Genomic DNA, 25,883 nt, shown 5'->3' with positions numbered 1-25,883 from the left:
TTAATATACATTCTTTTTCGAATTCAGTACAAAATACCCCGCCCTGTTTTGATGTTATTCAGCGGCGGTACGAGGTTTTACGGCTGTGGAAAACCAACACATTCTTGAAGTACCAAAAGTACGATACGTGGTGCGGTGGAAAAGCGCCTTTAGAATGAATTATCGGCAGAAATACCTATAGTGGCACCGTTTGTCCAGGAGCTCGGTATTGCACATCCCTATTAGTCACTACCGATGGCGGCTATAATCAGGCCTCCTTGGCGGAGCTGCCATCCCTCCCCAGCCGGGATAGAGCGCGGCCGCCGCCGGCTGCCTGACGGGGCGGTAAGTCTGCGCCGCGCGCTAGCCGCGAACGCGCCCCCTTTTCATTGGCAGTCGCAGGTGGTGACGTCACTCGCCCCGAATGGCGCTGCCGCTTTGTGCTGCCCGGTGAGATGGGTCTCCGCGTGTTGCCATGGAGACGGTGGGAAAGGGTTATGTAGTACGACGGGGGATTACAGGGAAGTGCAGCTGGAGTGTGCGGCTGCCATAGCTCAGGCGGCGGGAGACCATTACGGATGATTTAATGTTCTCGGCAGCCCTCAGAACCCAGGTGACTTGAAGGACGTTTTTGGAGTCGATAAAGACCTAATGAATGACTGATCAGGTGGAATTAGTTTGTGCTGCTCTTTGTGGTTAAGACCTTCTGAAAGTCACGTGATAAATAATTGTGCATGTCACTGCTGTGCATATTCACTGAGTAACTAGAAATTTCCATACTTTTCCTGGTCTTTTTTTTTCTAAAATAAATAGAAGACGAGGTTGTCTGTTCATCCAAGGCAAAGTAATTCGGAAGCAAAGCTTCCTATTGTTATTGGCATTATTATAAAATACTTTTAATATTGTGATTATAAACCTTAGTCAGACCATAAACAAAAAGACAGTGATAAATATTTGTTTGATTGTTATGAGCCAGTTAGTGAGGATCAGGCGGCTTCATTGTGTGCATTTATATTATGTGTTTATTTCACCCACCAAAAGGTACCATCTGCTCTGATAAACGCACTCATTTGTGATCTAGCAGACACTTGTGGAAGTGGGTTTGTTGTTGGCTTATTTTTTCCCCCCAATCATATAACAATCAGCTAAATTTGATAAATTTGGGCTAAATTTACTTATTGTAATTCACGTTGAATTACCTGCCCAGTTCTGGGTTAATGGACACTAGGAAGTGGTCCTTTGTCACGTCAGTGTGTTTCTGTGACGTGAGCAGTACAGAACAATGTGAAGGACAATTGAACCCCCCCCCCTATTTGTTAGGCAATTAATTATTTACATATTTACTTAATTTGCAATTGGAGAACCCCAAAAACAGCAGTAAGCATTTAAGGGTCTTTTCTCTACCTTCCCCTGCGTTTGTGTCAGAGGGCCACAGCACTGCATTCCCAGCTGCATGCTGATGACGGGCGCCGCGGGCTGCGGGCTGCGGGCGCTGCCAGTTGCGGGCTGCGGACACTGCTGGGTGCAGGCACCAGTGGCCGCTGCTCCAGCCCTCGTATTGGCAGCACACCACGTGCAGCAGCGTGCTCCCACCATGTGGCTAAGCGAGGGATCAGGCCGTGCTGCGGACCCCACCATCTGGCTGCTGCGTTGGCCATAAAAAAACTCCAGACAATGGAGGCTGGGCGTGGGACTGACTGCTGCTTCTGATGGGAGGTGCCCAGCCAAGCAGGTCTCATTCCTGGAGATGCTGCTCTCCTGAGCTGCCATGTTTCCTTCTGTTGGATCTGGAATTTGCTTGGGGAGCTTGGGATGATCCGCTGTGACCTACCTTTATAAACGTAATAAGCTTCTCTGATCTAATCATCGGTACTTAAGTACACAGATGACACTTGCGCTCCATTCCCATCGCAATGGGATCCATCTTGTTCTTTTCCTTCTCTTTTTTTTTATTTAAAGTAAAAAAAATAAATAAAATTAAACCTTGTCCTCAAACAGCATGCAGCATGAGGAGCTAGCTGCAGCATTACTGGCCCACTTGTGTGTGTGTGTGTGTGTGTGTGTGTGTGTGTGTGTGTGGATTTGGTGACTCCTACACGCTGCTGGGAGCCACATGCTGCACGATGCTCGTCCTTTTAGGGATATTAATTTTCGCACAGATCGTTGATCATGGGGAGGAACTCCGACATGACTGGAGAAAAGGGGATGTTTGTACACTCCAATAGCTCCTTTATATTCACACAGCAGAGCATTGTTTAATCTGTGCTCTCGTCTTCGTTTTCGCAGTGGTGTCTAAGACCAGTGTCATGCTATAGTCCAATAATAAATTTTTATGATTTTTTAATTTAACCCCATGCAATTTATTGACTTAAGTCGTTTAATAGACACGTACACTAAATGTGGCTTGTATTTTATATGTAAAATAGTTTAATGGCGTGTGTGAACCTCATAACATTATTATAATTATATATCTTATCAGGTCTAATTTATGATTATTTAGAGTAGGGGTGGTTAGAGTTCCACCATGTGTGTCTCCAGCAGATTCCAGCGAGGCTCCAGAAGGTACATCTATGGCTCTTAGCTCTGTTAGCTCTCAGGTCCTTTTTCACTCGCACCCGGTTGTCGTCAATCTGCGGGTTCGGGAGGAAATGAGTTCCACGTGTGTTTCGAGTTGCTGGGAGTCTGGGTTTGCAGGGAGCTCTGTCTGGAAGCCGCCCTCCTCCTCACTGGCTGTGAGGGCGGCATGTTCCACATCTCTGCGAATGCCTTGTGCTCCCAGTACAGAGGTTGCATAGGTTGTGACTCGCAGTACATAGGGCTGTATTGTGTGGGGTGTGAACTGTTTATCTTTGTACAGAAGTTTTAAAGGGAGCTAAATGGGTCACTTTCTTGTTTCACAGTAAAACTCTTGTCGCCCTGCATTAACAAACCTTACCCCCCCTCCCCCCCCTTCTGTCTCCTCAGGGCAAAATGTGGGTAGCTGGGACGGGGATACCGAGACCCTGAGGCCACTGCAATTTTTTTCCCGCTGCCCCTAGTAGTCTTAGAAGGCGACAGACCTCACTGTGGCAAACCTGGGCCGCTGGCACTAAGATGTCCCTAAGTGGTGGTCCTGCAGGCGGGAAAGGTGTGGACTCAAACGCGGTGGACACGTACGACAGCGCCGACGAATGGGACATCGGCGTCGGCAATCTGATCATCGACCTGGACGCCGACTTAGAGAAAGACAAGCTCGAGATGTCTGGCACCAAGGACGCGGGAAGCATGGCGGCACCCCCCAGCGCCGTGGCGGCGTTACCGGAGAACATCAAATTTGTCAGCCCCGTGCCTGCCCCCCAGGGCAAAGAGAGCAAGTCCAAGTCAAAACGCAACAAGAGCTCAAAAGACAGCAGCAAGTCCTCGGCTGGAGACGCGGCCAAGAAGGAGGTCCAGGGAAGAGCCCTGGGAGACGGCGCTGGCACGGGTACTGGCACAGTGGGCACCGGCGGCTCCAGCTCTGGGAAGGGCCAGGAGAAGAGCAGCAAATCCTCACGCAGCATGCCCAGCAGTAAGAAGGACAAGGAGGGCGGCTCGGCGAAGAGCAAGAAGGAGAAGAGTGAAGTGCTTGGGGTGGTCGGTGGAGAGAAGGACCCCGGGACCCAGGCCCTGGTTCTGGGGGCCGCCCGCACTGCCTCCTTCGAGGCACCTCAGAATACGGACTTGGCAGCGGCCGAGCAAGTTGGGAATATCACCCTCGAGGCTGCGGGGATCGTCCCGCCGTTGGCTATTAAAAGCGAGCCGGAGGATCTGGACAATGGTGAATGCAGACCCATGAAGAAGGTGAAAAACGAGAAGGTAAGCGTGGTCTCCAAGTGGGAGTGGGGACGCCTCTGGGGTGCGGTTTTTGGCTTGCTTGCGCTGTGACTGCACAATGCCGTGAGTATGGGGTGGAAGAATAGTGCATGTGTTTCGCGATGTTTACCTACCGGCAGAAATGTATTGACTAGCATTAAAATTTGATTTGGATCAGCAGCCTGAGCTGCGTCGGGCCCGTCTGAATCGGTAGGCTGTTTCTCTGGGGCTTCTCCTTTGTGGGGTTTTTAAGGCATGCACCGATTGAACCCAGGTGAAAATACGTGCAAATGCTCTCCGATTAGTGTTTCCCTTCACCAAGAAAACGTTTTGCCAAAGCAATTCATAGTTTTGAGAGCAACATCTGGTCTGCTTAACTGCAGTCGATAGTCCTTTTTTTTCCAGGTGCCTCAGACAAATGTTGCATTGTGTGATACAGAAGTTGCTGGGAAAGCAAAACAGAAGCTATAGGAGGAAGGAGTCAGTTATGTTTATTACTTACTGTTAATGGGCTTTTGGTAACAGCTGCGCCCTGCTCTGTACCGGGCCCGGCTTCTTAAAGGGCTGCACAGACCGGGCCCGCCTTCTTAAAGGGCTGCACAGACCGGGCCCGCCTTCTTAAAGGGCTGCACAGACCGGGCCCGCCTTCTTAAAGGGCTGCACAGACCGGGCCCGCCTTCTTAAAGGGCTGCACAGACCGGGCCCGCCTTCTTAAAGGGCTGCACAGACCGGGCCCGCCTTCTTAAAGGGCTGCACAGACCGGGCCCGCCTTCTTAAAGGGCTGCACAGACCGGGCCCGCCTTCTTAAAGGGCTGCACAGACCGGGCCCGCCTTCTTAAAGGGCTGCACAGACCGGGCCCGCCTTCTTAAAGGGCTGCACAGACCGGGCCCGCCTTCTTAAAGGGCTGCACAGACCGGGCCCGCCTTCTTAAAGGGCTGCACAGACCGGGCCCGGCTTTATGGATGCAAATGCAAACAGAATCCCTTTGCATCAGCGATTGGTTAAAGGGCCTGGCAGCCCCCACCCCCACCCCAGCGGCTTGTATTGTTTGGCCTATTCCGTGTGTGCGTGTGCGTGTGCGTGCATGCGCGCGCGTACACACACCTTACAGGAGTGAAATTCCAATATTTTTCCTGTTTTTGCCACATATTCCTTGTGATATATGTAGACCACGTGTTTAAAGACGTTCAGAGCTGCTGTCCGTTTTGGTTTCCTGTAAGTATTTTGCCATATGTTCCACTCACAGTCTCTTTTCATAGCATATTTAACGTGAATGTGATTATGACAGTTCTCTTAATGGGGACATGGCAATATCAGGATTTTTACAAATATGAATGTATCAGTTAAGTGTAAAATTTTCTTCTTGAAATTGATTAGAAAATTGTTACTTTTGTAAAATAACTTTAAATGTTCGAAGACAAGGTCTGAATTCCCTGCAGCAGGACCTGGTATCTCTGTGGGTAGTACAGTGAGCTTGTTGACGCTGGATTGTCAGATTATAGAAGTACAAGCCGGCTGAGTCAGTACTTCATACGCAGCCGAAAAAATGAGTCTCAGTCGGAGGCCAATGAAAGAATTCCCTGGAAACAGCCATGCAACATGAACCTCAGTGCACCTTTCCCTGGTGCCGCCTCACGTCCACATCAGGTCACGGCACATGGAGTCCGGCAGCATTTTCTTCTTCTTTTTGGGTGCGTTGCATGTTTCTCTCTGCTGGGTCTCCTGGCACCATCCAGCACATTTGTGGGCTTTAAGACCACACGAGGAAGTGCTGAAAACGAGGTCTTCCTGGAGAACAGGGGATGAGATGGATCCTGGACAAATGTGTGGCGTTTTGCCTGTTTGCTTAATGTCTCCCAACACCTGAAATAAAAACCACATTACTGTGTTTCCAGCTGAAGGCGGGGGTGAGAGGGGGGGGGTGTGTTTGGATTTGCTAGCAGGTCAGTAGGAGTGTGCGTGGTGAGTGGTTTACCAGAATACCAAAGGTTTTTTGCCTTGCCTTGAGGTTGTGCCTTTTGTTGAGTTCCGTGCCAAAGATCTGTATGGCTTTTGGTACAAGAGACCCCCCCCCCCCCCCCCCCCCCCCGATTACTCTCCGCCTTTCCTGCTGGCTCTGACCTGATTTTTACTGGTGACTCTCATACTGTCATTTATCCAAAACACTGTGTTTGTGAAGCTGGCAAGTAAAATTTTTCAGGGAAAAAGAAAAGAATCGTAATGTATGCAGTGCAATTTAGCATGTGTGCCAGAGATAAATCCGGGAGGCGGGGGGGGGGGGGCAAGACGTGCTCTCTGATTATTTAGTGCTGCAGCACCAGAGTGAGGCTGGCTGTCAGCTTTCGGATGGCGCTTGTCTTGGGTGACATTTTCTCTCTTTGTTTTTAATCCATTAATTCTCCCAGTGATGTAGGTTACCTTTCGAGAGAATGGGGTTCAGGCGTATTCCTGCTGCAACCAGAGGATTGTAAAGTATAACCTTGCAGGGAGACAGGAGAGGAATCGGGTGTCGTTCGTGACGCGGCTGCTGCTGAGTGCGGTGTGAAGCGCGCAGGCGAGGCGGGATGTGGCGCCCCGCTCTGGCGGGATGTGGCGCCCCGCTCTGGCGGGATGTGGCGCCCCGCTCTGGCGGGACCCGCTTTTCGCGGCTGCCATGTTCTGCCTGGCTCACTGATGCGCGTCACAGCTTCATGTCTGCTTACTGCTAAAACGATGGACACAGTTCCACATTATGTGCAGCGGAGAACATCCTATACTGATATGATGAAGTCTCATTTTCCACGAGGGTATGATCTTGCCTTGTGTCTATTGAAAAGCTATAGACACATACCTGCAGAGATATTCACCGCCTGTAGTCTGGAGCATCCTGTTCCATAGCATACTACGCTGTGCTAAACTGTATTTGTTACATATTCTTAAACGAGATTATAATCATACCTGCTTCACAAGTGTTTGCATGTGTTCAGTGAGAAACATTGCAGGCTCCGGAAATTTCTTAATGTTATAATCTTGCCGGAAGAAGCCCTGGTTCATTTAACACACAGACATAGTGCAGATATTAAGGCTGAAACCATTTTATTGAATTATTGGCTTGGTGGGCTGAGAGGAAAGCAAATGTCCTCCTTACCCCCCCCCCCCCCCCCCCACAAAGCTGGTTAGATACAAGCAGCTGCTGTTTTAAAGTGAAAGGAGGCCATTAAATATGATTCATATAACCAGGTGACACCAAGCCGGCTAAGTCCGTCTCTTAGCTAAAGCAGCTTAAGTCTCCGGTTTTATTCAGGGTGTGTTTAGTTTAATACACAATAATACCGGTACCAGAAAATGCAGTGAGTATAAAGCCTGCTGTGCATTCGGCGCGTAGCAGCCCTGCGTGCATCACCCCAGTGTAATTACTGCGAATGTTTTTAATGCATAGCATGCATGAGAGTGAACATGTGTTTCTCAAGGAATAACAGGCAGTCATAAAACCAAGGCCCAAAGCCCAGCGAAGATGGTGGCATGAAGGAACACGCCACTTTTTGCTTGTTTGTGTGAGTGAGACATTTTGCTTCTGGCTTCGTTACCTTTTCAGCAGGTTCACCTTAATCTCTAAATATTTCCACCTTTGTCTTGTAAGACAAACAATTTGTGTGATCATTTTCTGTGGTCGACAGTAGAAAATCGGTGTGAGGATTTGTGTGAAAACTACTCAGTAATTTATGACCTCTGAATTCGGCACCTTGGGAGATGACTCCTTTTAGCTTAAACAGATACTACTTTGAACAATTAAATTAAGAAAAGTGTTACTATTAGTGTGTAGGACATTCATGCTGCCTGCTCAGATTGGGTATTTAACATCTTTTATCCAGTTTGAATCCATCAGATTCCTTCCCTCTTCCAATAAATGTCTTTCATTTGACCTAAATTGTTCTCCAGCTAATTTCCTTTTTTGCCCCCCATTTGTGAATCAAAACTGATATTTCAGTGGTTCCTTGGGGTCGTCTTATTTTTTTGTGTACTTGTAACCCCCCCCCCCATTCAGACAAATATCAGCGATTTATGCTTCCCCAGGTTTTTGTGAATGAGCATTAAACAGTGACCTCTGAGTACCACTGCCGGCCGTAAAAATGGTCTGTTTTGTTATGAATCCTTTAATGCTGCTTCTGTAATGAACAGTGTTACTGCTTGTTTGCCCCTGGGGTGGTGAGGGTGTCTGTGCTGCCACAATGCCGAAGCCATGCTTTCTGTCTTGAGCGGATGAGTGAGGAGTTTTAAGTATGCTGTCCATGTCTCTGTGCACATTGAGGTCTGTTCCGCTACATCTCCCACACCTGCCAGCACCTGCTCGCAGAGGAGAGGATGGGCACTTGATGGATTGCAGGCATGAGGTGGGGGGGGGGGGCAGACACTGCAGGAGTTGTCACCAGAACAGACGGCTGTGTCCGTTCGCAGCTTGCGGAGGAACTTCATCTTAATTGTATTGGCACGCGAGGTCGCAGTGAAATGTTTAGAAAGGCACGTGTCTGTGACCCGAACGCACCGGCCTCTTGGCTCCGATGGGGCTTTATTAAGTAAAACACCAGTGTGTCGCGTCCTTTGGGCTCTGCTGCCAGAATGACTTCAGTTCTTACCTTTTCTTACTTCCTTCTGCAGTCAGTCATCTCCATCTAACTGTGTGTTGTTCTCGAAGTGTGACAAAACACTCCTCTTGCGCACACACTCCTTGCCCTCGCTGGCCGGCCACGGGGCCAGGCGCCCCCCCTCCCCCCCCCATAACCTCAGCCAGCCCACATCAGAGGAGGCACATGAGCCGGGGAGGAAAATAACACCGACGATGCCCTTTTTTAAGAGGGAGAAAAGAAACTGGCTGCACACTGTGTGGTTCTTGTGGAGTTTAATCACCGCTGCACAGCTGGGAAGGAAAAGAGCCCTTTCTGCTTTTCTTAGCTGCTTCTGACTGGTGCTATTGTGTTACTGAGCATTCCTGAGGCCAGCGCCAGCATTTCTGACTTCAAGGGAAAAGAGCAGTAGGGTCTGTGTTGGGTCTGTGTTGGGTCTGTGTTGGGTCTGTGTTGGGTCTGTGTTGGGTCTGTGTTGGGTCTGTGTTGGGTCTGTGTTGGGTCTGTGTTGGGTCTGGTTGACTGCAGTCCAGGTGAACAAACACTGCTACTTAAAAGGCTGACGTGAAAACATCTGTGGCATGTTGGTGCCCAGACAGCAGTGAAGCACGGCCAAGATGGCGTCTTAGTCTGTTCTGAGCTGCAGGATGGTCTGGGAAGCATGGTGGGGGGTCTTGCAGCCCTTCCTTGCTCTTCTCTGTCTGCTGTGTCTTTTCTCATGCTCAGCTGCTCTGTGAGGTGAATGCACGCACTCATACACTGGATTATTCAGAGGAAGTCCATGCAAACAGCAGCACTGCATTTTGACATGTGAATATGAGTGTTAGAGCTGCGTACTGCAGTTTTCTTGCTGCAGCAGCTATGCACAGTGTTAAATATGAAAGGTGCACTTCACCATAATTTGAGTTTGCTGTCATGCAGCACTCGGACCGAGGGGAAACGACATGTTTCATGCTGAATGAAGCCTCTCTCCCACTGGCACTGCATTCTTTCAGACCCGACAGGGCCTCTCCCTCTACCTCACAAAAGCCACATTTCACAGCATATAAACTGATTTATGTCCACCCTACCCACTCTGCAGTTATTTATTAGAACAGATTTGCAAAATATTGCATTTGGCACTCAGGCGTGGAATGTACTGCAGAACACTTACTAAAAGTATCACATTTTTGAGTCAGGAATATTGCTGTCTGTCAGTCTTTGCAGCAGGTTGTTTCGAATGTGTTCTGGAGTACATGGTCCTCATCTGATGTTGTGTGTTATCAGTTAATTCTGATTCTATCCATAACTGGAATATTGACTGTCCTGGATGCACGATGCCCATGAATACAGTCTTTGTCTCTCATGGAACATCAGAACTCTGCAAGATAATTTTTGTGTTCTGCACCTTGCTGTTGGAGGAGGGATTGCTCCTGTTCGGGAACTAGGCTGGGGTTCCCTGAGGACCAGCATGTGAAAAATCTGGTTGACCCAAAATATTGCCATCAGCTGTCATTACTGAAGTGGCTAGTCACAATGGAGTTTGTCTTCTGTCGCTGTCTTCAGACGGTGGTCAGGCCTGGTGTTGCTTTCGGCGTGTCACTGGCACTGAGCAGCACTCAGCACGGCCCACAGCACCTCTGTTAGTGTGGAGGCTCATTTGCAGCTCCAGGCTCTCACTAGCGATAGACCATGCAAATTTGCATATTCTCTTGCATTTTCCATGCACCACTGTACAACAAGCACACCCAGAATTGCAACGTCTAAGGGAAATTAGTGGCTGTGTTTATAGGTCAGACTACTAATTAGCTCCGCATGAATCGTCATGTGTCATGGTGCTGATTCTCACAAAGGTCAGAACCGTGGTTCTTGTTTCGCAAGATCCAGTTTTGCGGTGAAGCAGGTACTTTGTCACATTTACAGGGTTCCTGTCTCCAGCGAGGGCTGAAGGAGTAGTATTGTGTGTCTCTGATCAGGACACTTGGTTATTCTTAATGAAAATGGAGTCTAAATGGGCTGTAATAGACTTTTCCCGACACCTCAAGCAATAACGTTTTTCCGGTGTGGAGACTGCGATGCTTCAGCTCTCCAGTCGAACAGTGGAAATGCCTCAGAAATTGGATTTGGCTTCTGCTGTCATTTGGATGAAAACGACACACTGGAGTCTCTTCCAGTTGCAAATCCTTTTCATGCAGCAGGGAAACGGACGGGTTATACACACACTGCAGAGATATTCCTACTAATGGATTTTTTGTGTAATATGCGCATTACTCATCCCATCAGAGTCTCTGATTAGTGACACTGAGGACTTTTGGGCTGCCTTTGAGTATTGTGCTATCGGGAAACGAGGTGGTCTTCATTAAAAATGTTAAAATTGGGCTGTCGTGTCTCTGGCTTTGGAGTGCGACTAAAATAAGCTCAAAGCTTGTCTACAGGATGCTCACATCAGGGGACATTTAATTTCTCATTGCCAGAAAAGAGGTGTTTTACTTGCGCTTCACCTTCAAGAGCTTCCTGTCTGCATCTCGTGGTTTATTTGTCTGGTTTGGAGGATGAATCTATGGCAATGGGTCTTATTTTATTGTATTTTTCACAAGGACCAAACAGCGAGTCGTATGTTGGCTGTAAACAGCAGAAGGTCACACAGAGTCATGCTGAATGTCTGTCTCACATGGAGGCTTCCAGAATGGGGGCTTTGCACTGTTTTCTTTCCTCCCCTCTGCCTCTCTTGCTTGTTTTATTTCTTTTGAGACAAAACATGGCTGTCTTCCCTCTGCGATGCGAGTTTTCATAAACTGCGGCGTCGTTATCTTGGTACGTTGATGTGTTTGGGATATCAGTGAAATTGATCTGCAGTACGTGTGGATGATGGGCGGGGGAGAAGTAGCTCTGAGGTTAGGCTTTTGAACGGGCAGCCTTCCATGAATGCCCTTAGTGATTCTACTCCATTGGGCCCTTGAGTAAGGCCCTTAACCTGCAATTGCTCATTCCTGGGTATGACATTAGTCTACATCCAGCTCTAAAAGGGTTGGTGGCAGGATTGACACCCCAGCTACTGGGAAAATAACTGGACTTGTGTGGTGCTGAGGTATCACCTGCCACATGGCTGCACTCAGGGTTTCATCCCTGAGGTGGTTTGTCATGCGGGGGGTGGGGCAACGCGCTGTAATCAGCTCCTTAATTCTATGTGTGCCTGACTACCAATTTTCACCCTGGGGGGGGTTCTGCAGAAATTTTACATTTTGTCAAAAATTTGGTCATTGGTCTCTCGTAATACAAATAATGTTGGCAGTATTTTAAATACATCCGCTGTACAACATGGTGTAGGACTTAAGTATGTTTAAATGGTGGTTTGATCACCTGCCCATAAGAACATAAGAAATTTACAAAGGAGAGGTCATTGGACCCATCAAGCTCATTATCAGTCTTTTGTTCTCCTGTAGGTTGTAAAGTCAAATGAAATCTTTACCCATTTACTCCCAATGGTTGAAATGCATTCAAGTGATAGTGTGTAATTAACTGAGATGATTTCAGTTCAAAAATGATATTTTCATAAAACAAATGTGCATGTTTTCTTGTACTAAACAGCTAAAGCAAGCTGGTGTTTAGCTTTGAGTAATTACACCAGCCATTTAGAAGGATTTAGTTTGTCCGCATGAGGTTTTGGTAAATATGGCTTTCCACTTAGCGGGAAGGAGATGATGCAGATTCAGCATAGATCATTGGTGTGAAGGCTGGGAAGTACATTGAGATACATCAGCGATGACTCCCAAGGTTCAAACGGGAGAATGGAAATCTTTCTACTAAAATGACAATTTTGTTGGCCAGATGAAGGATTTTTGACAGCAACGATAATGATGTTGGTTGAGCTCATTTAATGGAGAACCGATACAGTGGCCCCCAAATGAATGTCGGTCCAAGGAATTAACAGTATTTCTGAAAACATGCAGCTCATATGCAGTGATTAGCAGTGGTTTCGCTGGAAAGGTGCACTGGCACGTCTGAGGCGCGACTCTGCCAGTGACGGTTACCAGACCCCTTTGATTTTTGCGGGCTGGGCAGTGTGGCTGTCAGCATGCCAGACATGCTGTGCCTTCTTCAAGAAATGCGGGGAAAATTGCATCTTAATGATTAACATAAGCAGTCGAACTCAGCTCTTTATGTTTTAAGTGCATAACGTCTGAGTGCTAAGAATAAGTTTTCAGCCTCTGCCAAATTCATTATTAAATCTACATAATTTGATAACCCGACTCCTGTCCTGCACGTACGGAGCAAGGTCATTGTCCCCTTTTCCTTTTGCTGGAAGCCATTTTAAAAATTCTTACCATGTTCTTGGGTTCATTTCTTAGTGTTGTGAAATTTTCCAGATGAGAACTGGCTTTCAGAGAAATGAAGGGCTTTTGAAATCTAAATGAGCAGATAAGAGACGAGCTTGGTGCCCCCATTTCTGTCAACAGGACGTAGAGAGGAAGGCATTAGCCACTTTGGGCTGGGGTCTGACTCCCCTCCTGTAGTGCCGCTTCACTCTGTTTCCCTCTGTTTGAAGAGCCCACCCCCCGGGAGCTGTTCCTGCTCTGGTTAAAACACTCGACACTAATTGTTTTCCTCATGTCTGCCATTAGCCTTCTGTCTCCACTGTGCTGAAAATGGGTATGAGGTTGAAGTAGCGCGGACACCATTTAAAACGGAAAGCAAACACACAATGTGGGGGGAGGGGGGCACTTCCATATCAATCTGCATCATTTAAAAGCTGGTGGCTCATCCCAAGGACCACGATTTGACCAAATGATTTTTTGTACAGATATTCTGAATGTGCTGGCACATGTCTGAGTGGATTATTCCACGCGCCGCGTAGCACCTGGGGGGGGGGGGGGGTCACTTTGTTCCCTCCTTGTGCTCCACTTGCCATGAGGGTTGGCACCGCATTGAGCCGCGGCATCACGTAGAGGCAGTTAAACCACAGGAATCATGTCCCTTAATTGCCTTTACCTGCCCTAATTTGGCCAGGCTTCCTCTCAGCTTCTCTTCAGAAGTTGCTTCAGCACCCGAGGGGGGGCCGTTGTATCCGGGACACCATCCAGGACGATGCGGGTGGTGTGTACTGGGGATTTCACTGTGAAAGCCAGGGATTCTGCTGTGAATACTTCCTCTAATCACAGTGCATCATTTTTCCATCTATTATTTAAAATGAATATGGGAGTATATTCTGTTTAAAAGGCATACTAATATTTAGTGTGGAAATATCGCCCGGCATCGACTTGCTATCAATATCATCCGAACCTTTCAAGTAATGCATTTGTTTGATGTTCATCTTTATGTCTTTGATGTAAACATCATGCTTTGATCGTCTTCGAAACTTTCCCAATAGGTACGTCTGCATGTTATCAAAAAAAATTGTAATAAATTGTCATTCATTGTGGTCTGTAGTTCAGGGAAAGCTTCAAACCGCACTGGCTGTCTAGATCATCTCCACGGCCTGCTCATTTCCATCCTGATTTCTTTGTTTTTACTTCTTAGTTTTAATACTTTTTTTTTCCCCCCTTGCTCACTGATGGTTAGTTTTTCTGGAATGATTAGTCATTCTGCCAGTTCTGGGCTGTATATCATTCAGTATGTTTACATGCACAGCCGTAGTCGAGCTACGGTTATAGCTTGATTACGCCATTTAATCGGACTGCTGTTCTTGTTCCAGTATACATGCATGGGAGGGGAATCGATTTATTGACCGAAGTGTGTTTGACTCCGATACAGTAGGTGGCTCCTTTCAGCTTGTTAGTTTTGGGCTTTTCCCAGTAGACCTATTACATCACAGACCTAAAAATTTTAAGTAATAATAATGGATGTGTGGACAAATGAAGTGAGCTTTAACTGCTGGTCTGCGTCTGGTCTGAAGAACGGATACATCAGCATCAGGATAGCATAACAAGAAATAAAGTATTTTGGATAATATTCTATTGCAAATTGCGATGTGATTTTGTTGTAATAAATATGAAACAAACAAGGAGTTCAAAATCAATACTGCGCATCGTCCATTTTTCGAATTACAAAGTACAAAATACCTCACTACGCATTTTGATGTCATCCGGCACCGGCAGTTGTTATGCCAGTGGAAAGTAAGACCTTGAAGTACTGTACTTTTGGTACCTTCTTGAAGTACCAAAAGTACGGTACCTGATGCGGTGGAAAAGCACCCTTTAGCTGAGCGGTGAAATAGACAGCTTTACAGTGCTGTACATTTCGTGTGTGCCGTACGTGGTGTGCGGCGCGTTTCGCGTGTGCCGTACGTGCTGTGCGGCGCGTTTCGTGTCTGCCGTACGTGCTGTGCGGCGCGTTTCGTGTCTGCCGTACGTGCTGTGCGGCGCGTTTCGTGTCTGCCGTACGTGCTGTGCGGCGCGTGTCGTGTCTGCCGTACGTGCTGTGCGGCGCGTGTCGTGTCTGCCGTACGTGCTGTGCGGCGCGTTTCGTGTCTGCCGTACGTGCTGTGCGGCGCGTTTCGTGTCTGCCGTACGTGCTGTGCGGCGCGTTTCGTGTCTGCCGTACGTGCTGTGCGGCGCGTTTCGTGTCTGCCGTACGTGCTGTGCGGCGCGTTTCGTGTCTGCCGTACGTGCTGTGCGGCGCGTTTCGTGTCTGCCGTACGTGCTGTGCGGCGCGTTTTGTGTGTGCCGTACGTGCTGTGTATCGGTTTCTTCTGTTACTCCCGGATCAAAGCCCGGGGGGAAACTTTGGAGAAGATGCAGAGCGCCTGGGCCGATTTTAACGTATGCATGCAGGAGTAAATCGACTCCCAATCACATTATATGGGTGTCTTAGTCCGATTTTGAGAAATTCAATTTAGTACGACATGTTTACATGCAAAGTCCGGTTATATACAGTCTAAACAATAACCCGATTTTCTTAGTGTGCATGTAAATGTTCAGTGTGACTATGAGCTTCTCCGGCAATTTCTCCAGTCAAGGGCCAGAAATAACATCTCCCACTTTGCTTTTGTTTAGGGGAGCTGTTGTGGTGAAATGGAAAAGGGGACAAAACCGGTTATCAAAGCAGTTGTCAAAGCTGTTCATATGTTAACTTTAGCAGCAGGCGTTTAGTGCGGGATATGCTCCAACACTCTCATTCTTTTACATTTGAGTCAGAATATTAGTAAATACCAAAAACTAATAATAAAATAATTGGAAATTACAGGAATAATAGATTATATCTGGACCACATTCTTGAAGGTTTTCAGTCTTCACCTATGCTAAGAAGGTACCGTTTGTGAAATATGTGCATATTGGATTGAATAAGGTTTGCAGCTGCTTAAAACTAGCTAGACTAAAGCTTGAGGTATTTCTCAGTCATTGTGTACAAGGCCTATAGCCTATAGCTCTGTCTGTCGGCATTAGTATATGGTATCAGTTCATTGTCCTTGGGATAAAGGGGAAGGGAGATGACTGACTCTGTCTGGCAAACTCATTTAAGGAGTTCGGCTGAACTAATACAGCTTCTGGATTGGCTCTGGAAGGTTCTCCCATCCCCCAGTGCCCACAGTCAGCCCTCTACGCATGACTGCCGCCTGAACCATGTGGCCTGCCGCGTTAAAGCCATGTTGGATAGCAGCCCTGGAGATCCATGTCAGGATCCGTGGGAGTGTCTTAACGTGGAAATATTTAATACTGGAATCCTGTCATCACTGGCCATAAACCCTGCTTTTCAGCATCTGGCTCCTCGACCTGGAGGATGCTGCTCTTGGGGCCCCTCCTCCCATGGCCTGACCACAGAAAGCTAAAGCTCGCTGTGAAGGAGACACTTCTCCTGTAGAAGCTTGCTGATGAAGTCCTGCTGTTCTGTAATGTATGGGCCAGAATGGTACAAACGGTGGCACTCTTCTGAGCTTTCTAAGCAAGCAGGGGACACAACCGTTTTGTTTAGTCCATCTTAGAAATGAGCATGGGACATCTTGGTGGTATTGGAGATGAATTAAAAAATAATATTGAATCTGACTCTTTTGTCAGGTTTTTATTTTTAATTTTGTTGATATTTCCTTGGTGCTTGTTTTAGTCTAGATGATTAAATAGATGTCTGTCTTGTGCTTAGCCAACGCTCTTCCATGGACTTGAAAAATGCTAAATGCATTGACAGTTTATCCTGCTTCTAGGCTACAATTGATTGATAACTCCTTTATGTTTTTACAGTTTTGTCAGACAGGTTAAACTCTGGCATTCTTCCTACCGTTTCAGAGCATTCCTCATTAGCGTGTTTCAGAAAGTGTGCATTTAAATTGTGAGGCACTGGGAAAAGGTGAAGCTCATTTATTAGCCCACGCTTTTATATGGAATTAATTCTTGAAAATCGGTTACCATCCAAAGTGAACATCCATCAGTCGTAACTCCGTTGCATTCATTTAGACTCTCAGAATATTATGCTGCCATGTCCTTAGTCCCTCTTTTTTTCTTTTAACCATTGTCATATAAGCTGCGTTACAATGCTAATCTGGTTGCCAGATTGTGTGATTTAACGAGGTTTTTTTGCGAGCCATTAAGATGGCCTTCGAGCCAATGGTTATACGGTCTCTGAATTTGTAATCCGTAATATAAACATCTAGACTAGTTATTCCAATTTTGTTTGAGGTTTTCTGTGAGATTTAGCCATGCAGCTACACAGCTGTTAACCAAATCCAAGGAAATATGACCTGTGTTTATAATTCAAAATGCCAATAGATTTTATAGCGTTTAGCTGTTTTATATAGTTCGGGTACATATTTCTCCCCTTTGGTCCCAGTTTGAAGGCTAAATGTTAACTTGAAATTCATTTGAATAAAATCGAATCTCAAGGGGGGTTAATCAAGTATTCAAGTAACTGACTAATGATCTGAAACGCCTTTCTATTCTCCTTCTATGGCTTTTGTAAGGTGAAATTTTTAAGAGGAGGTTCCTTTAAAACCCACATAATGCTTATTATGATATGTATACATACAACACTTGGAGCAGCAGTTAGTTACTAATATGAATCCTACACAGAGCATATGTTTTTCTTAAAAATCCTTTTATTCTTTGTATTTCGTGGAGTAGAATATGCTTTTCCTTAATCACAGCCGATGGCAGCTTAGCGAGGCAGTTGAATTAGCAGCGAGCGGCGCTGGGGGGGGGAGCACGTGGGACAGCCTCGCGGAGAGCGATCGCGAGTCTCGGAGACAATGCCGTGTGCGCCTCCCTTCCCGCTTTCTACCAGCTTTGTACGAGATGTGTGAGTGTGTGCGCGCGCGCGCCCGACTTCTGCGTGCGGCTCAGCGTGGGGGGAGGGGCGGCCGCCCCGCTCGCGCTCCTAATTCAGCTCATGAAAGGCTTGTGCAGTGAGAGCAGCTGTCTCCCATTGTCAGGCAGAACGTTTCCAACGCGCCCCATTTCGTCTCTCCATGCGTGAGTAGCAAGAGAGCTACAGGGGGAGAAACAGTCAGAGGAGGAAAAATGAGAGAAGGCAAGGATTATTAATGCTCAGAGCCGCAGAGAGGTTTCATTTCGGGGTGAATGGGAAGAAGAGGGTTTGTCAGTTTCCTAATACATCATTAATTGTTCGCAGTGTGTCGTTTACGGAAGGAAGAGCTGGCGAGTGGGAGAAAGAGGCATTTGGGGGGTAGAAGACCGAGGGGGATGGGAGATGGACTGATGTGAAGGAAACAGGGGGGAGGAGGAGGTCTCTACATTATGAATGGATTAAGTATTTTAACCCCCTGTAGACAGTTCAAAGCTTCTGGGTCTGTTGAGAGACTGTAAAAGCAGAGAAAGCTTCAGAGAGGAAGAGAGCGTGTCCACTAAGAGAAGCGAGCCCAGCATTCTCCATTCCTCAAGCATGTTGTCTGATTATCAGAGCAAAACCCGTCTGGGAGGGCAAGGTCTCAACTTTACATTCCTGGAATTTGTCTTGTGTGGAACCTTGTTAGGTTTTGTTGTTGAACTGCTGAGACTCCAAAGCACTGTGAGGATGTCTGTAAAGCATTTTCCTGGCTGTGCTGCTGCTGCTTGTCTAGTGCGGAAAGGCAGAGTGTTTGTGTGCTAGATAATCCCAGTCCAGAAAACAACTATCTAGTTGTCTTTTTCTCGTAAGAAATAGCACTTTGAAGATACTGCTCATGAATTCTACATTCAGGTGCTTCTGCAGGCTAGTGAAGAGTTTGAGAAGCATAAGGAGGAGGGTTAGAGAATTCACAGGAAAGGTTTGAAAGGTTTCCACAATGGCAATAAATGACACCCACTCTGTGATTTCTCTGCTCTGACACTACCCTCCCAGAGAGAACATTCTCCAAAAAAGAGTGAAGACAAAGCCTTGAAAAGGGGGAACTTAGAGAGGGGCTGACCTGCGTGGGGGACTGACCTTTGACCTTGGGGCTACCATTAGATGTTTGCTCAGTGAGCAAGGGGTCTTTCAGGTCAAATAGTGAGGTAGTCGCTTAAAATGGCTTTTGAAAAACTGTGCTAACCCAGAAATGAAAAACCTACTGAGGCCAATTTTCATGCATGGAAAAAAAACTAAATTTGACCTGGATTATGTAGTTTTTCCTCTTTATGGAATGGTGTTGGGGATTAGACTAACACACACACACACACACACACACACACATCAGTAAGGAATACCAAGAGAGCAGCGAGTATAATGTAAGACATTTTCATCTTATTACTTTTTGTCAATGTTCTGCCTCTCCTCGCTGTTTAAGCCAGTCACAATTTAAAATAACTTGTTTGTTTGGCCATTTTTATCTATTCAGATCATTCAAGGTCTTTACTGAATGAAACATTTGCTTAAAATAATCACTGGTTAGTTTTAGTTTGTGTCTAAACTTTTTTTCCTTTTTCATAAAGTGCTCAGAATTCTGAGATTAACAGTGATAGCGAGTACAGATGTTGGTATTAAAATTTAAGCCAGCCTGAAGCTTGAACTGGCAAAGCAAACAATTTTTGTCTGGTCCCTCTGAGAAGCCTTTTCAGGAAGGTAGTTGACCTTTAAATTCTTTACACATTTAACTTGTCACAAGTAACTGAACAAAGCCTTTGGTCATTGCGGCAGTTGCTTGTGCCGTCTGTCTTCTGTGAGTGAAGTGAAGGTGATTTTATACCTTACTATATAATACATTTACAGGAAGGGGAACTTGACAAATCGAGCTGCTGATGGTCTTCGGATTGGTTCTCAGTGGGGCAGCACACTGGAGGTCTGAATTGGTTTGTTTGTCGTTTCTGGTCCCTCACATCTCAAACAGACGTGAAGCATGTATAGACGTGTGTAATTCAATGGCACTTCTCACGCATACTATCACAGAATCTAGTATTTTGTTTTGCAAATACACAAAATAGTTTTTTTTTTTTTCCTGCGTGGGAGTGGGTGGGTCCATTTTCAGAGTTAATATTTCTTTTAAGAATAAAGTATACAGAGATCAGAACCATGAGTATGGACGCTGAGGTTTGACCGTGAAGCCTCATGGCTTTACGGTTTGAATCTCCTTCCCTCTAATGAGGGTGGTGTCCTGCTCCTGCCGACAGGAAAACACCGTCAGTGGCATTAAGGGCGGCGCAGGGACACACGCCAGGCACTCGTGGCTCCTCTTCAGACATTAAAGCTCAAACGTCCTACCGCGTTCTGTCCCTGGTGCTTTGAAGGCAAAGCGTTTTCTCCGTACGAATTTTGGTAGATTAGGATATTTAACCCGTGCGCCTTTCAATGCAATATCTTCCTGAAATCTGGTTATTGCTATTTCAACAAAAGATACAGGCTGATTTTGAATACAAGTGAATTTTACACATTTTATTTAGCAAGTTTTTTTTCTCTTCATTTCACACTTGGGCACTGTAGTAACCTCTCCCCTGTGTGAATGTGCCGTGTAGTGCCTTTTGACTGGCTGAACTTGTGAAAAGTGTCTGTGGTAGAATTCCCCCCCCCCCCGCGCGCGCGCGCGCACACACACACACACACACACACACACACACACACACACACACACACACACACACACACACACACACACACACACACACACACACACACACACACACACACACACACACACACATGCCAGAATCTGAAGCCTTATGCTTTATTTGCGGTGTTCATGTTGATGGGTTTTAGGAATAATATTGATACAAGAGTTATATCTATGGATTCAGCTGTGAATCAATGCGATGTCTTAGTTGTGTGCTTTTAATAATGACTTTAACAGGAATGTATTATTGATCCTATAGAAAATGACGCTGCCACCAGTGCAGCTTGTGTAAGTGATTATTTTCTGTCCCTTAATAGGGACGGTCTGATGTATAGAGCAGGTTTTCAGAGAATAATTCACGGTGAAGCCGAAGCAGCAGACCTGCTCAGTATTACAGAGATGTGTTTTTTTGTCATCCAGTTTGCAAATTTATGTAAAGCTAAACATGTGAGTGATCTCTTTGTTAGGAGTAAGGATAGCCTTGTTTACGATGTTAATGTATTCTCATTGGCTGAGTCACAGGGGTGCATCACCTGCAGAGTGCTTTCTTGGAAGTGAAATGCTGTTGTAGCCTAGATATGTGCTGACTTACTCTAATACAGAGGCTTGTGCTCCCATTCAACATAATGGTGTAGTACAACTGGCTTGTGACATTTTTGCCCCATGTAGGAATGGTGTAGTACAACTGGCTTGTGACATTTTTGCCCCATGTAGGAATGGTGTAGCGCAGCTGGTTTGTGACATTTTTGCCCCATGTAGGAATGGTGTAGTACAACTGGTTTGTGACATTTTTGCCCCATGTAGGAATGGTGTAGCGCAGCTGGCTTGTGACATTTTTGCCCCATGTAGGAATGGTGTAGCGCAGCTGGCGTGTGACATTTTTGCCCCATGTAGGAATGGTGTAGCGCAGCTGGCGTGTGACATTTTTGCCCCATGTAGGAATGGTGTAGCGCAGCTGGCGTGTGACATTTTTGCCCCATGTAGGAATGGTGTAGCTCAGCTGGCTTGTGACATTTTTGCCCCATGTAGGAATGGTGTAGCGCAGCTGGCTTGTGACATTTTTGCCCCATGTAGGAATGGTGTAGCGCAGCTGGCGTGTGACATTTTTGCCCCATGTAGGAATGGTGTAGCGCAGCTGGCGTGTGACATTTTTGCCCCATGTAGGAATGGTGTAGCGCAGCTGGCGTGTGACATTTTTGCCCCATGTAGGAATGGTGTAGCTCAGCTGGCTTGTGACATTTTTGCCCCATGTAGGAATGGTGTAGCGCAGCTGGCTTGTGACATTTTTGCCCCATGTAGGAATGGTGTAGCGCAGCTGGCTTGTGACATTTTTTCCCCATGTAGGAATGGTGTAGCTCAGCTGGCTTGTGACATTTTTGCCCCATGTAGGAATGGTGTAGCTCAGCTGGCTTGTGACATTTTTGCCCCATGTAGGAATGGTGTAGCGCAGCTGGCTTGTGACATTTTTGCCCCATGTAGGAATGGTGTAGCGCAGCTGGCTTGTGACATTTTTTCCCCATGTAGGTATGGTGTAGCGTTTCTAGCTGAAGGTGACCCACTTATGGATTCCTAAATTTTTGCCTAAATTCAGGGTCTCTTCCCTTTCTTGCTTCATGCTGGGATCTGTTTACTGCACCAGAAATGAAGGGTTGCTTCCCCCTTTGTCTGCTTGTGTATAGTGACGCTGTAGCACGCTTCCATTTAAAGCCCTCCCCCAACATTGGTCTTCCCAGCCCCCCATTTTGGTAAATCCACGCCCATCTCTCCCTGCCTCCCCGGTCTTTCAGAGGCCTGGCTTCTCTGTCTACATTAAACCATCTGTTGAGGTGTGTTTCTGTGACTCTCACCTGCTAGTCTGATTGCGTCAGTAAGGGACTCCCTCTTTCCCTGCCTGTGTGTGAATGAGCTGCTTGCCATGAGAGGTGACTCCAGGCCTAAAGGTCAGACATGTTCATGGGAGGAATGCTGAGCGAAAATGACGTCGCCTTGTCATTCCAGTCAATCTCTTGTTCCTTTTTATGAATGTCAAGCAGTGTTTGCAGCTTGCATGAATCAGTGATGGCGACGAACTCAAGTCGTGAGGCACAAACACGTCTGGTAGAATGTGCTCTTCCTGGCATTTGGCTGCGAGAGGCTTTTTGGATGTTTACCGAGGGCTGCAGAGCTGGAAAATGTGGATCCAAGATGAAAGGATTTTCTTTCCCATGCTAATCCATGCAGACAGCTTGGCCCTTGTGATTTGATTACCTCCCCCCTCTCCACTCATCTCTTTGAATACTGGGGCCTTTCTAATTCATTCTAAAAAGGGTTTCAAATGAGGATTATAGTGCTGATAGAAATTAAAGGGAGAACACAGCCGTCCTCAGGGGAGCAATGTCTAACATTCATAATTATCTTTGCAAGCCGCTGGCTCACAATGTGGGGTTTTATTTTTAAGGATTGTAGCTACAGTAGTTATCGGAAATGGAAGCCCCTCTGGCTGCAGCTGAGCATGCCTGAATCCAATTTGCCAGGAGAAACTGATTGTAAACGTCACATGCTCGGATACATTAGTGCGTTTAATGGGCTATTGTGAAAACAAGGTTAAGAGGTTAAATGGACCCCGTGAAAAAAAGTTGGGGGTTGTAGTGGCAGTTTAAAAGCATTACCACAAAGCTAACAAAATAAAGCATTGTTCAGAAATTGACTTAACTCTGAACCCTTTTGCAACTAAAATTTTTATTTTGTAAAATGACACATTGGAGAGTCAGGCTTGTTTTTGCGAGCTCCACTGGAGAGCCAGTTGTATGTCCGTAACTAAGGAAACCGCTGGGGCCATGTAGCTAATAATAACTGGAATTCACAGGGCGTAAGAGCACTTCAGTGGCACAGCAAAGAACCTTCAAGGTATAGAAGCCATGTGTCATTCTGCTTCACAAATGGCTGTCCCTTTAGAAGAAGCAGTGTGATTGTACAGCTAAGCTTGCATGCCTGCCTCTGGAGAAGGGGGCAGCTTCCCGTCATGCACTGCAACGCACTGCGCGTCCTTCCAGTGGGGGTGGGGGGGCAGTGGCAGTAAGCATGAGTCGCAGAGGCTTAGCCTGTGTTTTAAGATCAAGTTAATGCAGTAGTATGAACTGTTAAGAAAATTCCTTTTTTATTAACTGATTTATTATATATATTGTTCTAAATAAGAATCTATTTTTAGCTGTAGCTAATATCATGGTGGTTTGCTGTCAGATTGTCCCGCAGGCGGCTTCTGCATGGAGTCGCATTCTGGGCTCATCCGGAGGACCTGTTTGCACAAGCTGGCCGTTTCCGGCCCGCATGGAGAACATGCTTACATGCGCTGTTGCAGCCGTATGATCAGCTCCTATTTTTGTGCAAATTTAGACGTTAGGCATGCAGAATGTCACAGTACAGCCAAAGGCTGAGCGTGGTTCTGCATTCAGTGCGTCTTTCTGTGCGTTTCCATTCATCGATTTCTACGCGGTGCGGTTCAGGGTGCCACTAGGGCGCGTCCTGGTGAAAGGCCTGCTGAGTGGTCTTTCCTGCGTGTCCTCAGTTCCGCACCACCATCGCCCTCGCCGGAGCTGATTAATATCCCTTTTCAGCCACATGTTTATTGTGTCTGACATGCATAGATAACGATGGCTTGACATCAGTGGGGGTGGGGGTGGCCCCCATTGTCCACCTGTGTGGGAGGGGGTATTTACTCTGGGGCGACGGTCTTCTGTTTGCATATCTGTGACTCGCTAACTGCCTCGCCTCTTCAGGACTGTTGGGTGAGTTGTGAAGCTCAGGTGGTTGTTTGCAGACGGCTACTGCTTGCTCGTATTCATAACCCTTCCTCTCTTAGCCAGGTTTGTGTGGAGATTGATACCCCCATCCTGAGTCTTTTTTCATGCCGTTCTTAGATTCACTATTTCCATAGCCCCCCCCCCCAAGCTCTTCTGCCTTCCTTGTCCTCGAACCCTCAGCTGGTTCTCATTTCTACCCCCAAAATGGTTTTGCTTCTCAGAATCCCCCCACCCCCATCTCATCCGCCACAAGCCGCTGTGCCTTTCCTCCTCTCTGTTGGACATTTAGATCCTGCGGTTATCAGATTCTGCTCCCTTTTAATAAAGGCTTGACCACAGTGGCTAGTGCATACCGATCAGACCCCCCCGGCCCTCTTTCACAACCCTGAGTGTGAATTCAAGTGTCCTGCAGCTGCTGTTAAACCAGACTGATCTGGTCTGGTGCCAGGTCAACCGAGGGTTAGCGAAGCAATTTGGCACACATGACACTAGAAAGGTTGCCTGTAGGTTATGTCTCTACCAGTGCAGCCTGCTTTTAAGGGGCCTCTCAATTGGATTACAGCCCTGAAAGGGACTTATTCTGATTTCCAGTTGTCATTTGAAGCCAGTTTAATGTCAGTGTTTTGAAACCTGTCTGTATTTCATGGTGAGTTTGGTTGTGCTTCAACACACACACACACACACACACACACACACACACACACACACACACACAGAGCGTACGATGTTTTTTTGGGAAAGGTTCTACTTTAAGTACAATGCTGCGTTTGTCTGACAGTAAATTATTGAAAGTCTTAGCAGACAATAAGCAATACCCCCCCCCCCGCCTTTTTTCCATTTTAGCACATGTACTTGAATTTGCTGGCGTTGAAAAGGAGATTTTAGGAGCAGCCCAGTAACAGCAGACTTGGGTAACCATAGCTGAGCGAAAGCATGTGTCTGGCCACCCAGCCCTCGCGGCGCTCGCTCTTCCCTCGCTGCAGGACCTGGCTGCCTGCCTTGCAAATCTAACGTGAAAGAGACCCAAGCAGACTGGAGGAGACTGGCTGCTAAAGGGGTTATCTGTAAACCTTGTTTGCCTTGTTTTCAGTCTCTGTGTGAGTGGGGTTTTTTTTGGGTGGGGGGATGAGGAGTGGGGGGCAGGGGGGATTATCTTTTGGATGGATTCCACAATTGTTGAAAGTGAGTCCATTCTGCTCAGAGGAATGTTTGGTCTGTGTAGAGGCAGCTTCTCAGACTTGTTTATTCATAAATATATGAACAGCTGGAATTTGGTAAGAGCCAGACCTGGGTTTCGGCACTTTGTGATGTTTATTTCGTAGCTCCCAGTGCTGTGCCTATAGATTCCAGTTCATGTCTTTCATGAGCATAGATTTATGCGAGTTTTCTGCTTTTAAAAATATGGCTGGCAGAGCTGCCTGGACGGTGTGAGCGACGCTTTTGCTGGCTGGCAGCCAGATAGTTAATTGTGCGTAAACAGAAGGGAATCGACGCATGCGAGTGATCACCTATCCCTGACATGACTGTCGGTCACTTGTCACCTGCCGAAAGCGACGAGAGATTTGTCACGTCTATATTCAGCCATTAGCATTATAGCATTGTCCATTTCGAACTTACCAACTTTAAATTGTTGCATAAACCTTGAAATGTTTACACCCGAATGCAGCATCGCATGTCTGTGGCAGATATCGACATGCTTGCTGTGACCATTTCGCGTGACCAGCGTTACTCGCCACTCTATCGTGATGCAGACTCCGGTGGTGTAATAT

The 25,883-nt window shown here is 46.8% G+C and overlaps 1 protein-coding gene across 1 annotated transcript in view; it reads left to right on the top strand.

Moving 5' to 3' along the window:
* Window positions 1–25,883, top strand: part of LOC125751930 (zinc finger protein 609-like) — an 83,621-nt gene that overhangs the window by 23,078 nt on the left and 34,660 nt on the right. The window contains 1 exon segment of the mRNA XM_049031369.1: window positions 2,944–3,813. Within this exon segment, the coding sequence (XP_048887326.1) occupies window positions 3,073–3,813 (741 nt within the window). The 5' untranslated portion in view covers window positions 2,944–3,072.

This window comes from Brienomyrus brachyistius, chromosome 11 (assembly GCF_023856365.1).
Source record: "Brienomyrus brachyistius isolate T26 chromosome 11, BBRACH_0.4, whole genome shotgun sequence".
In the NCBI taxonomy this organism is placed as follows: Eukaryota; Metazoa; Chordata; class Actinopteri; order Osteoglossiformes; family Mormyridae; genus Brienomyrus; species Brienomyrus brachyistius.
Note: the sequence above shows the minus strand (reverse complement) of the source record. Positions and strands in the feature narration are given on the sequence as shown.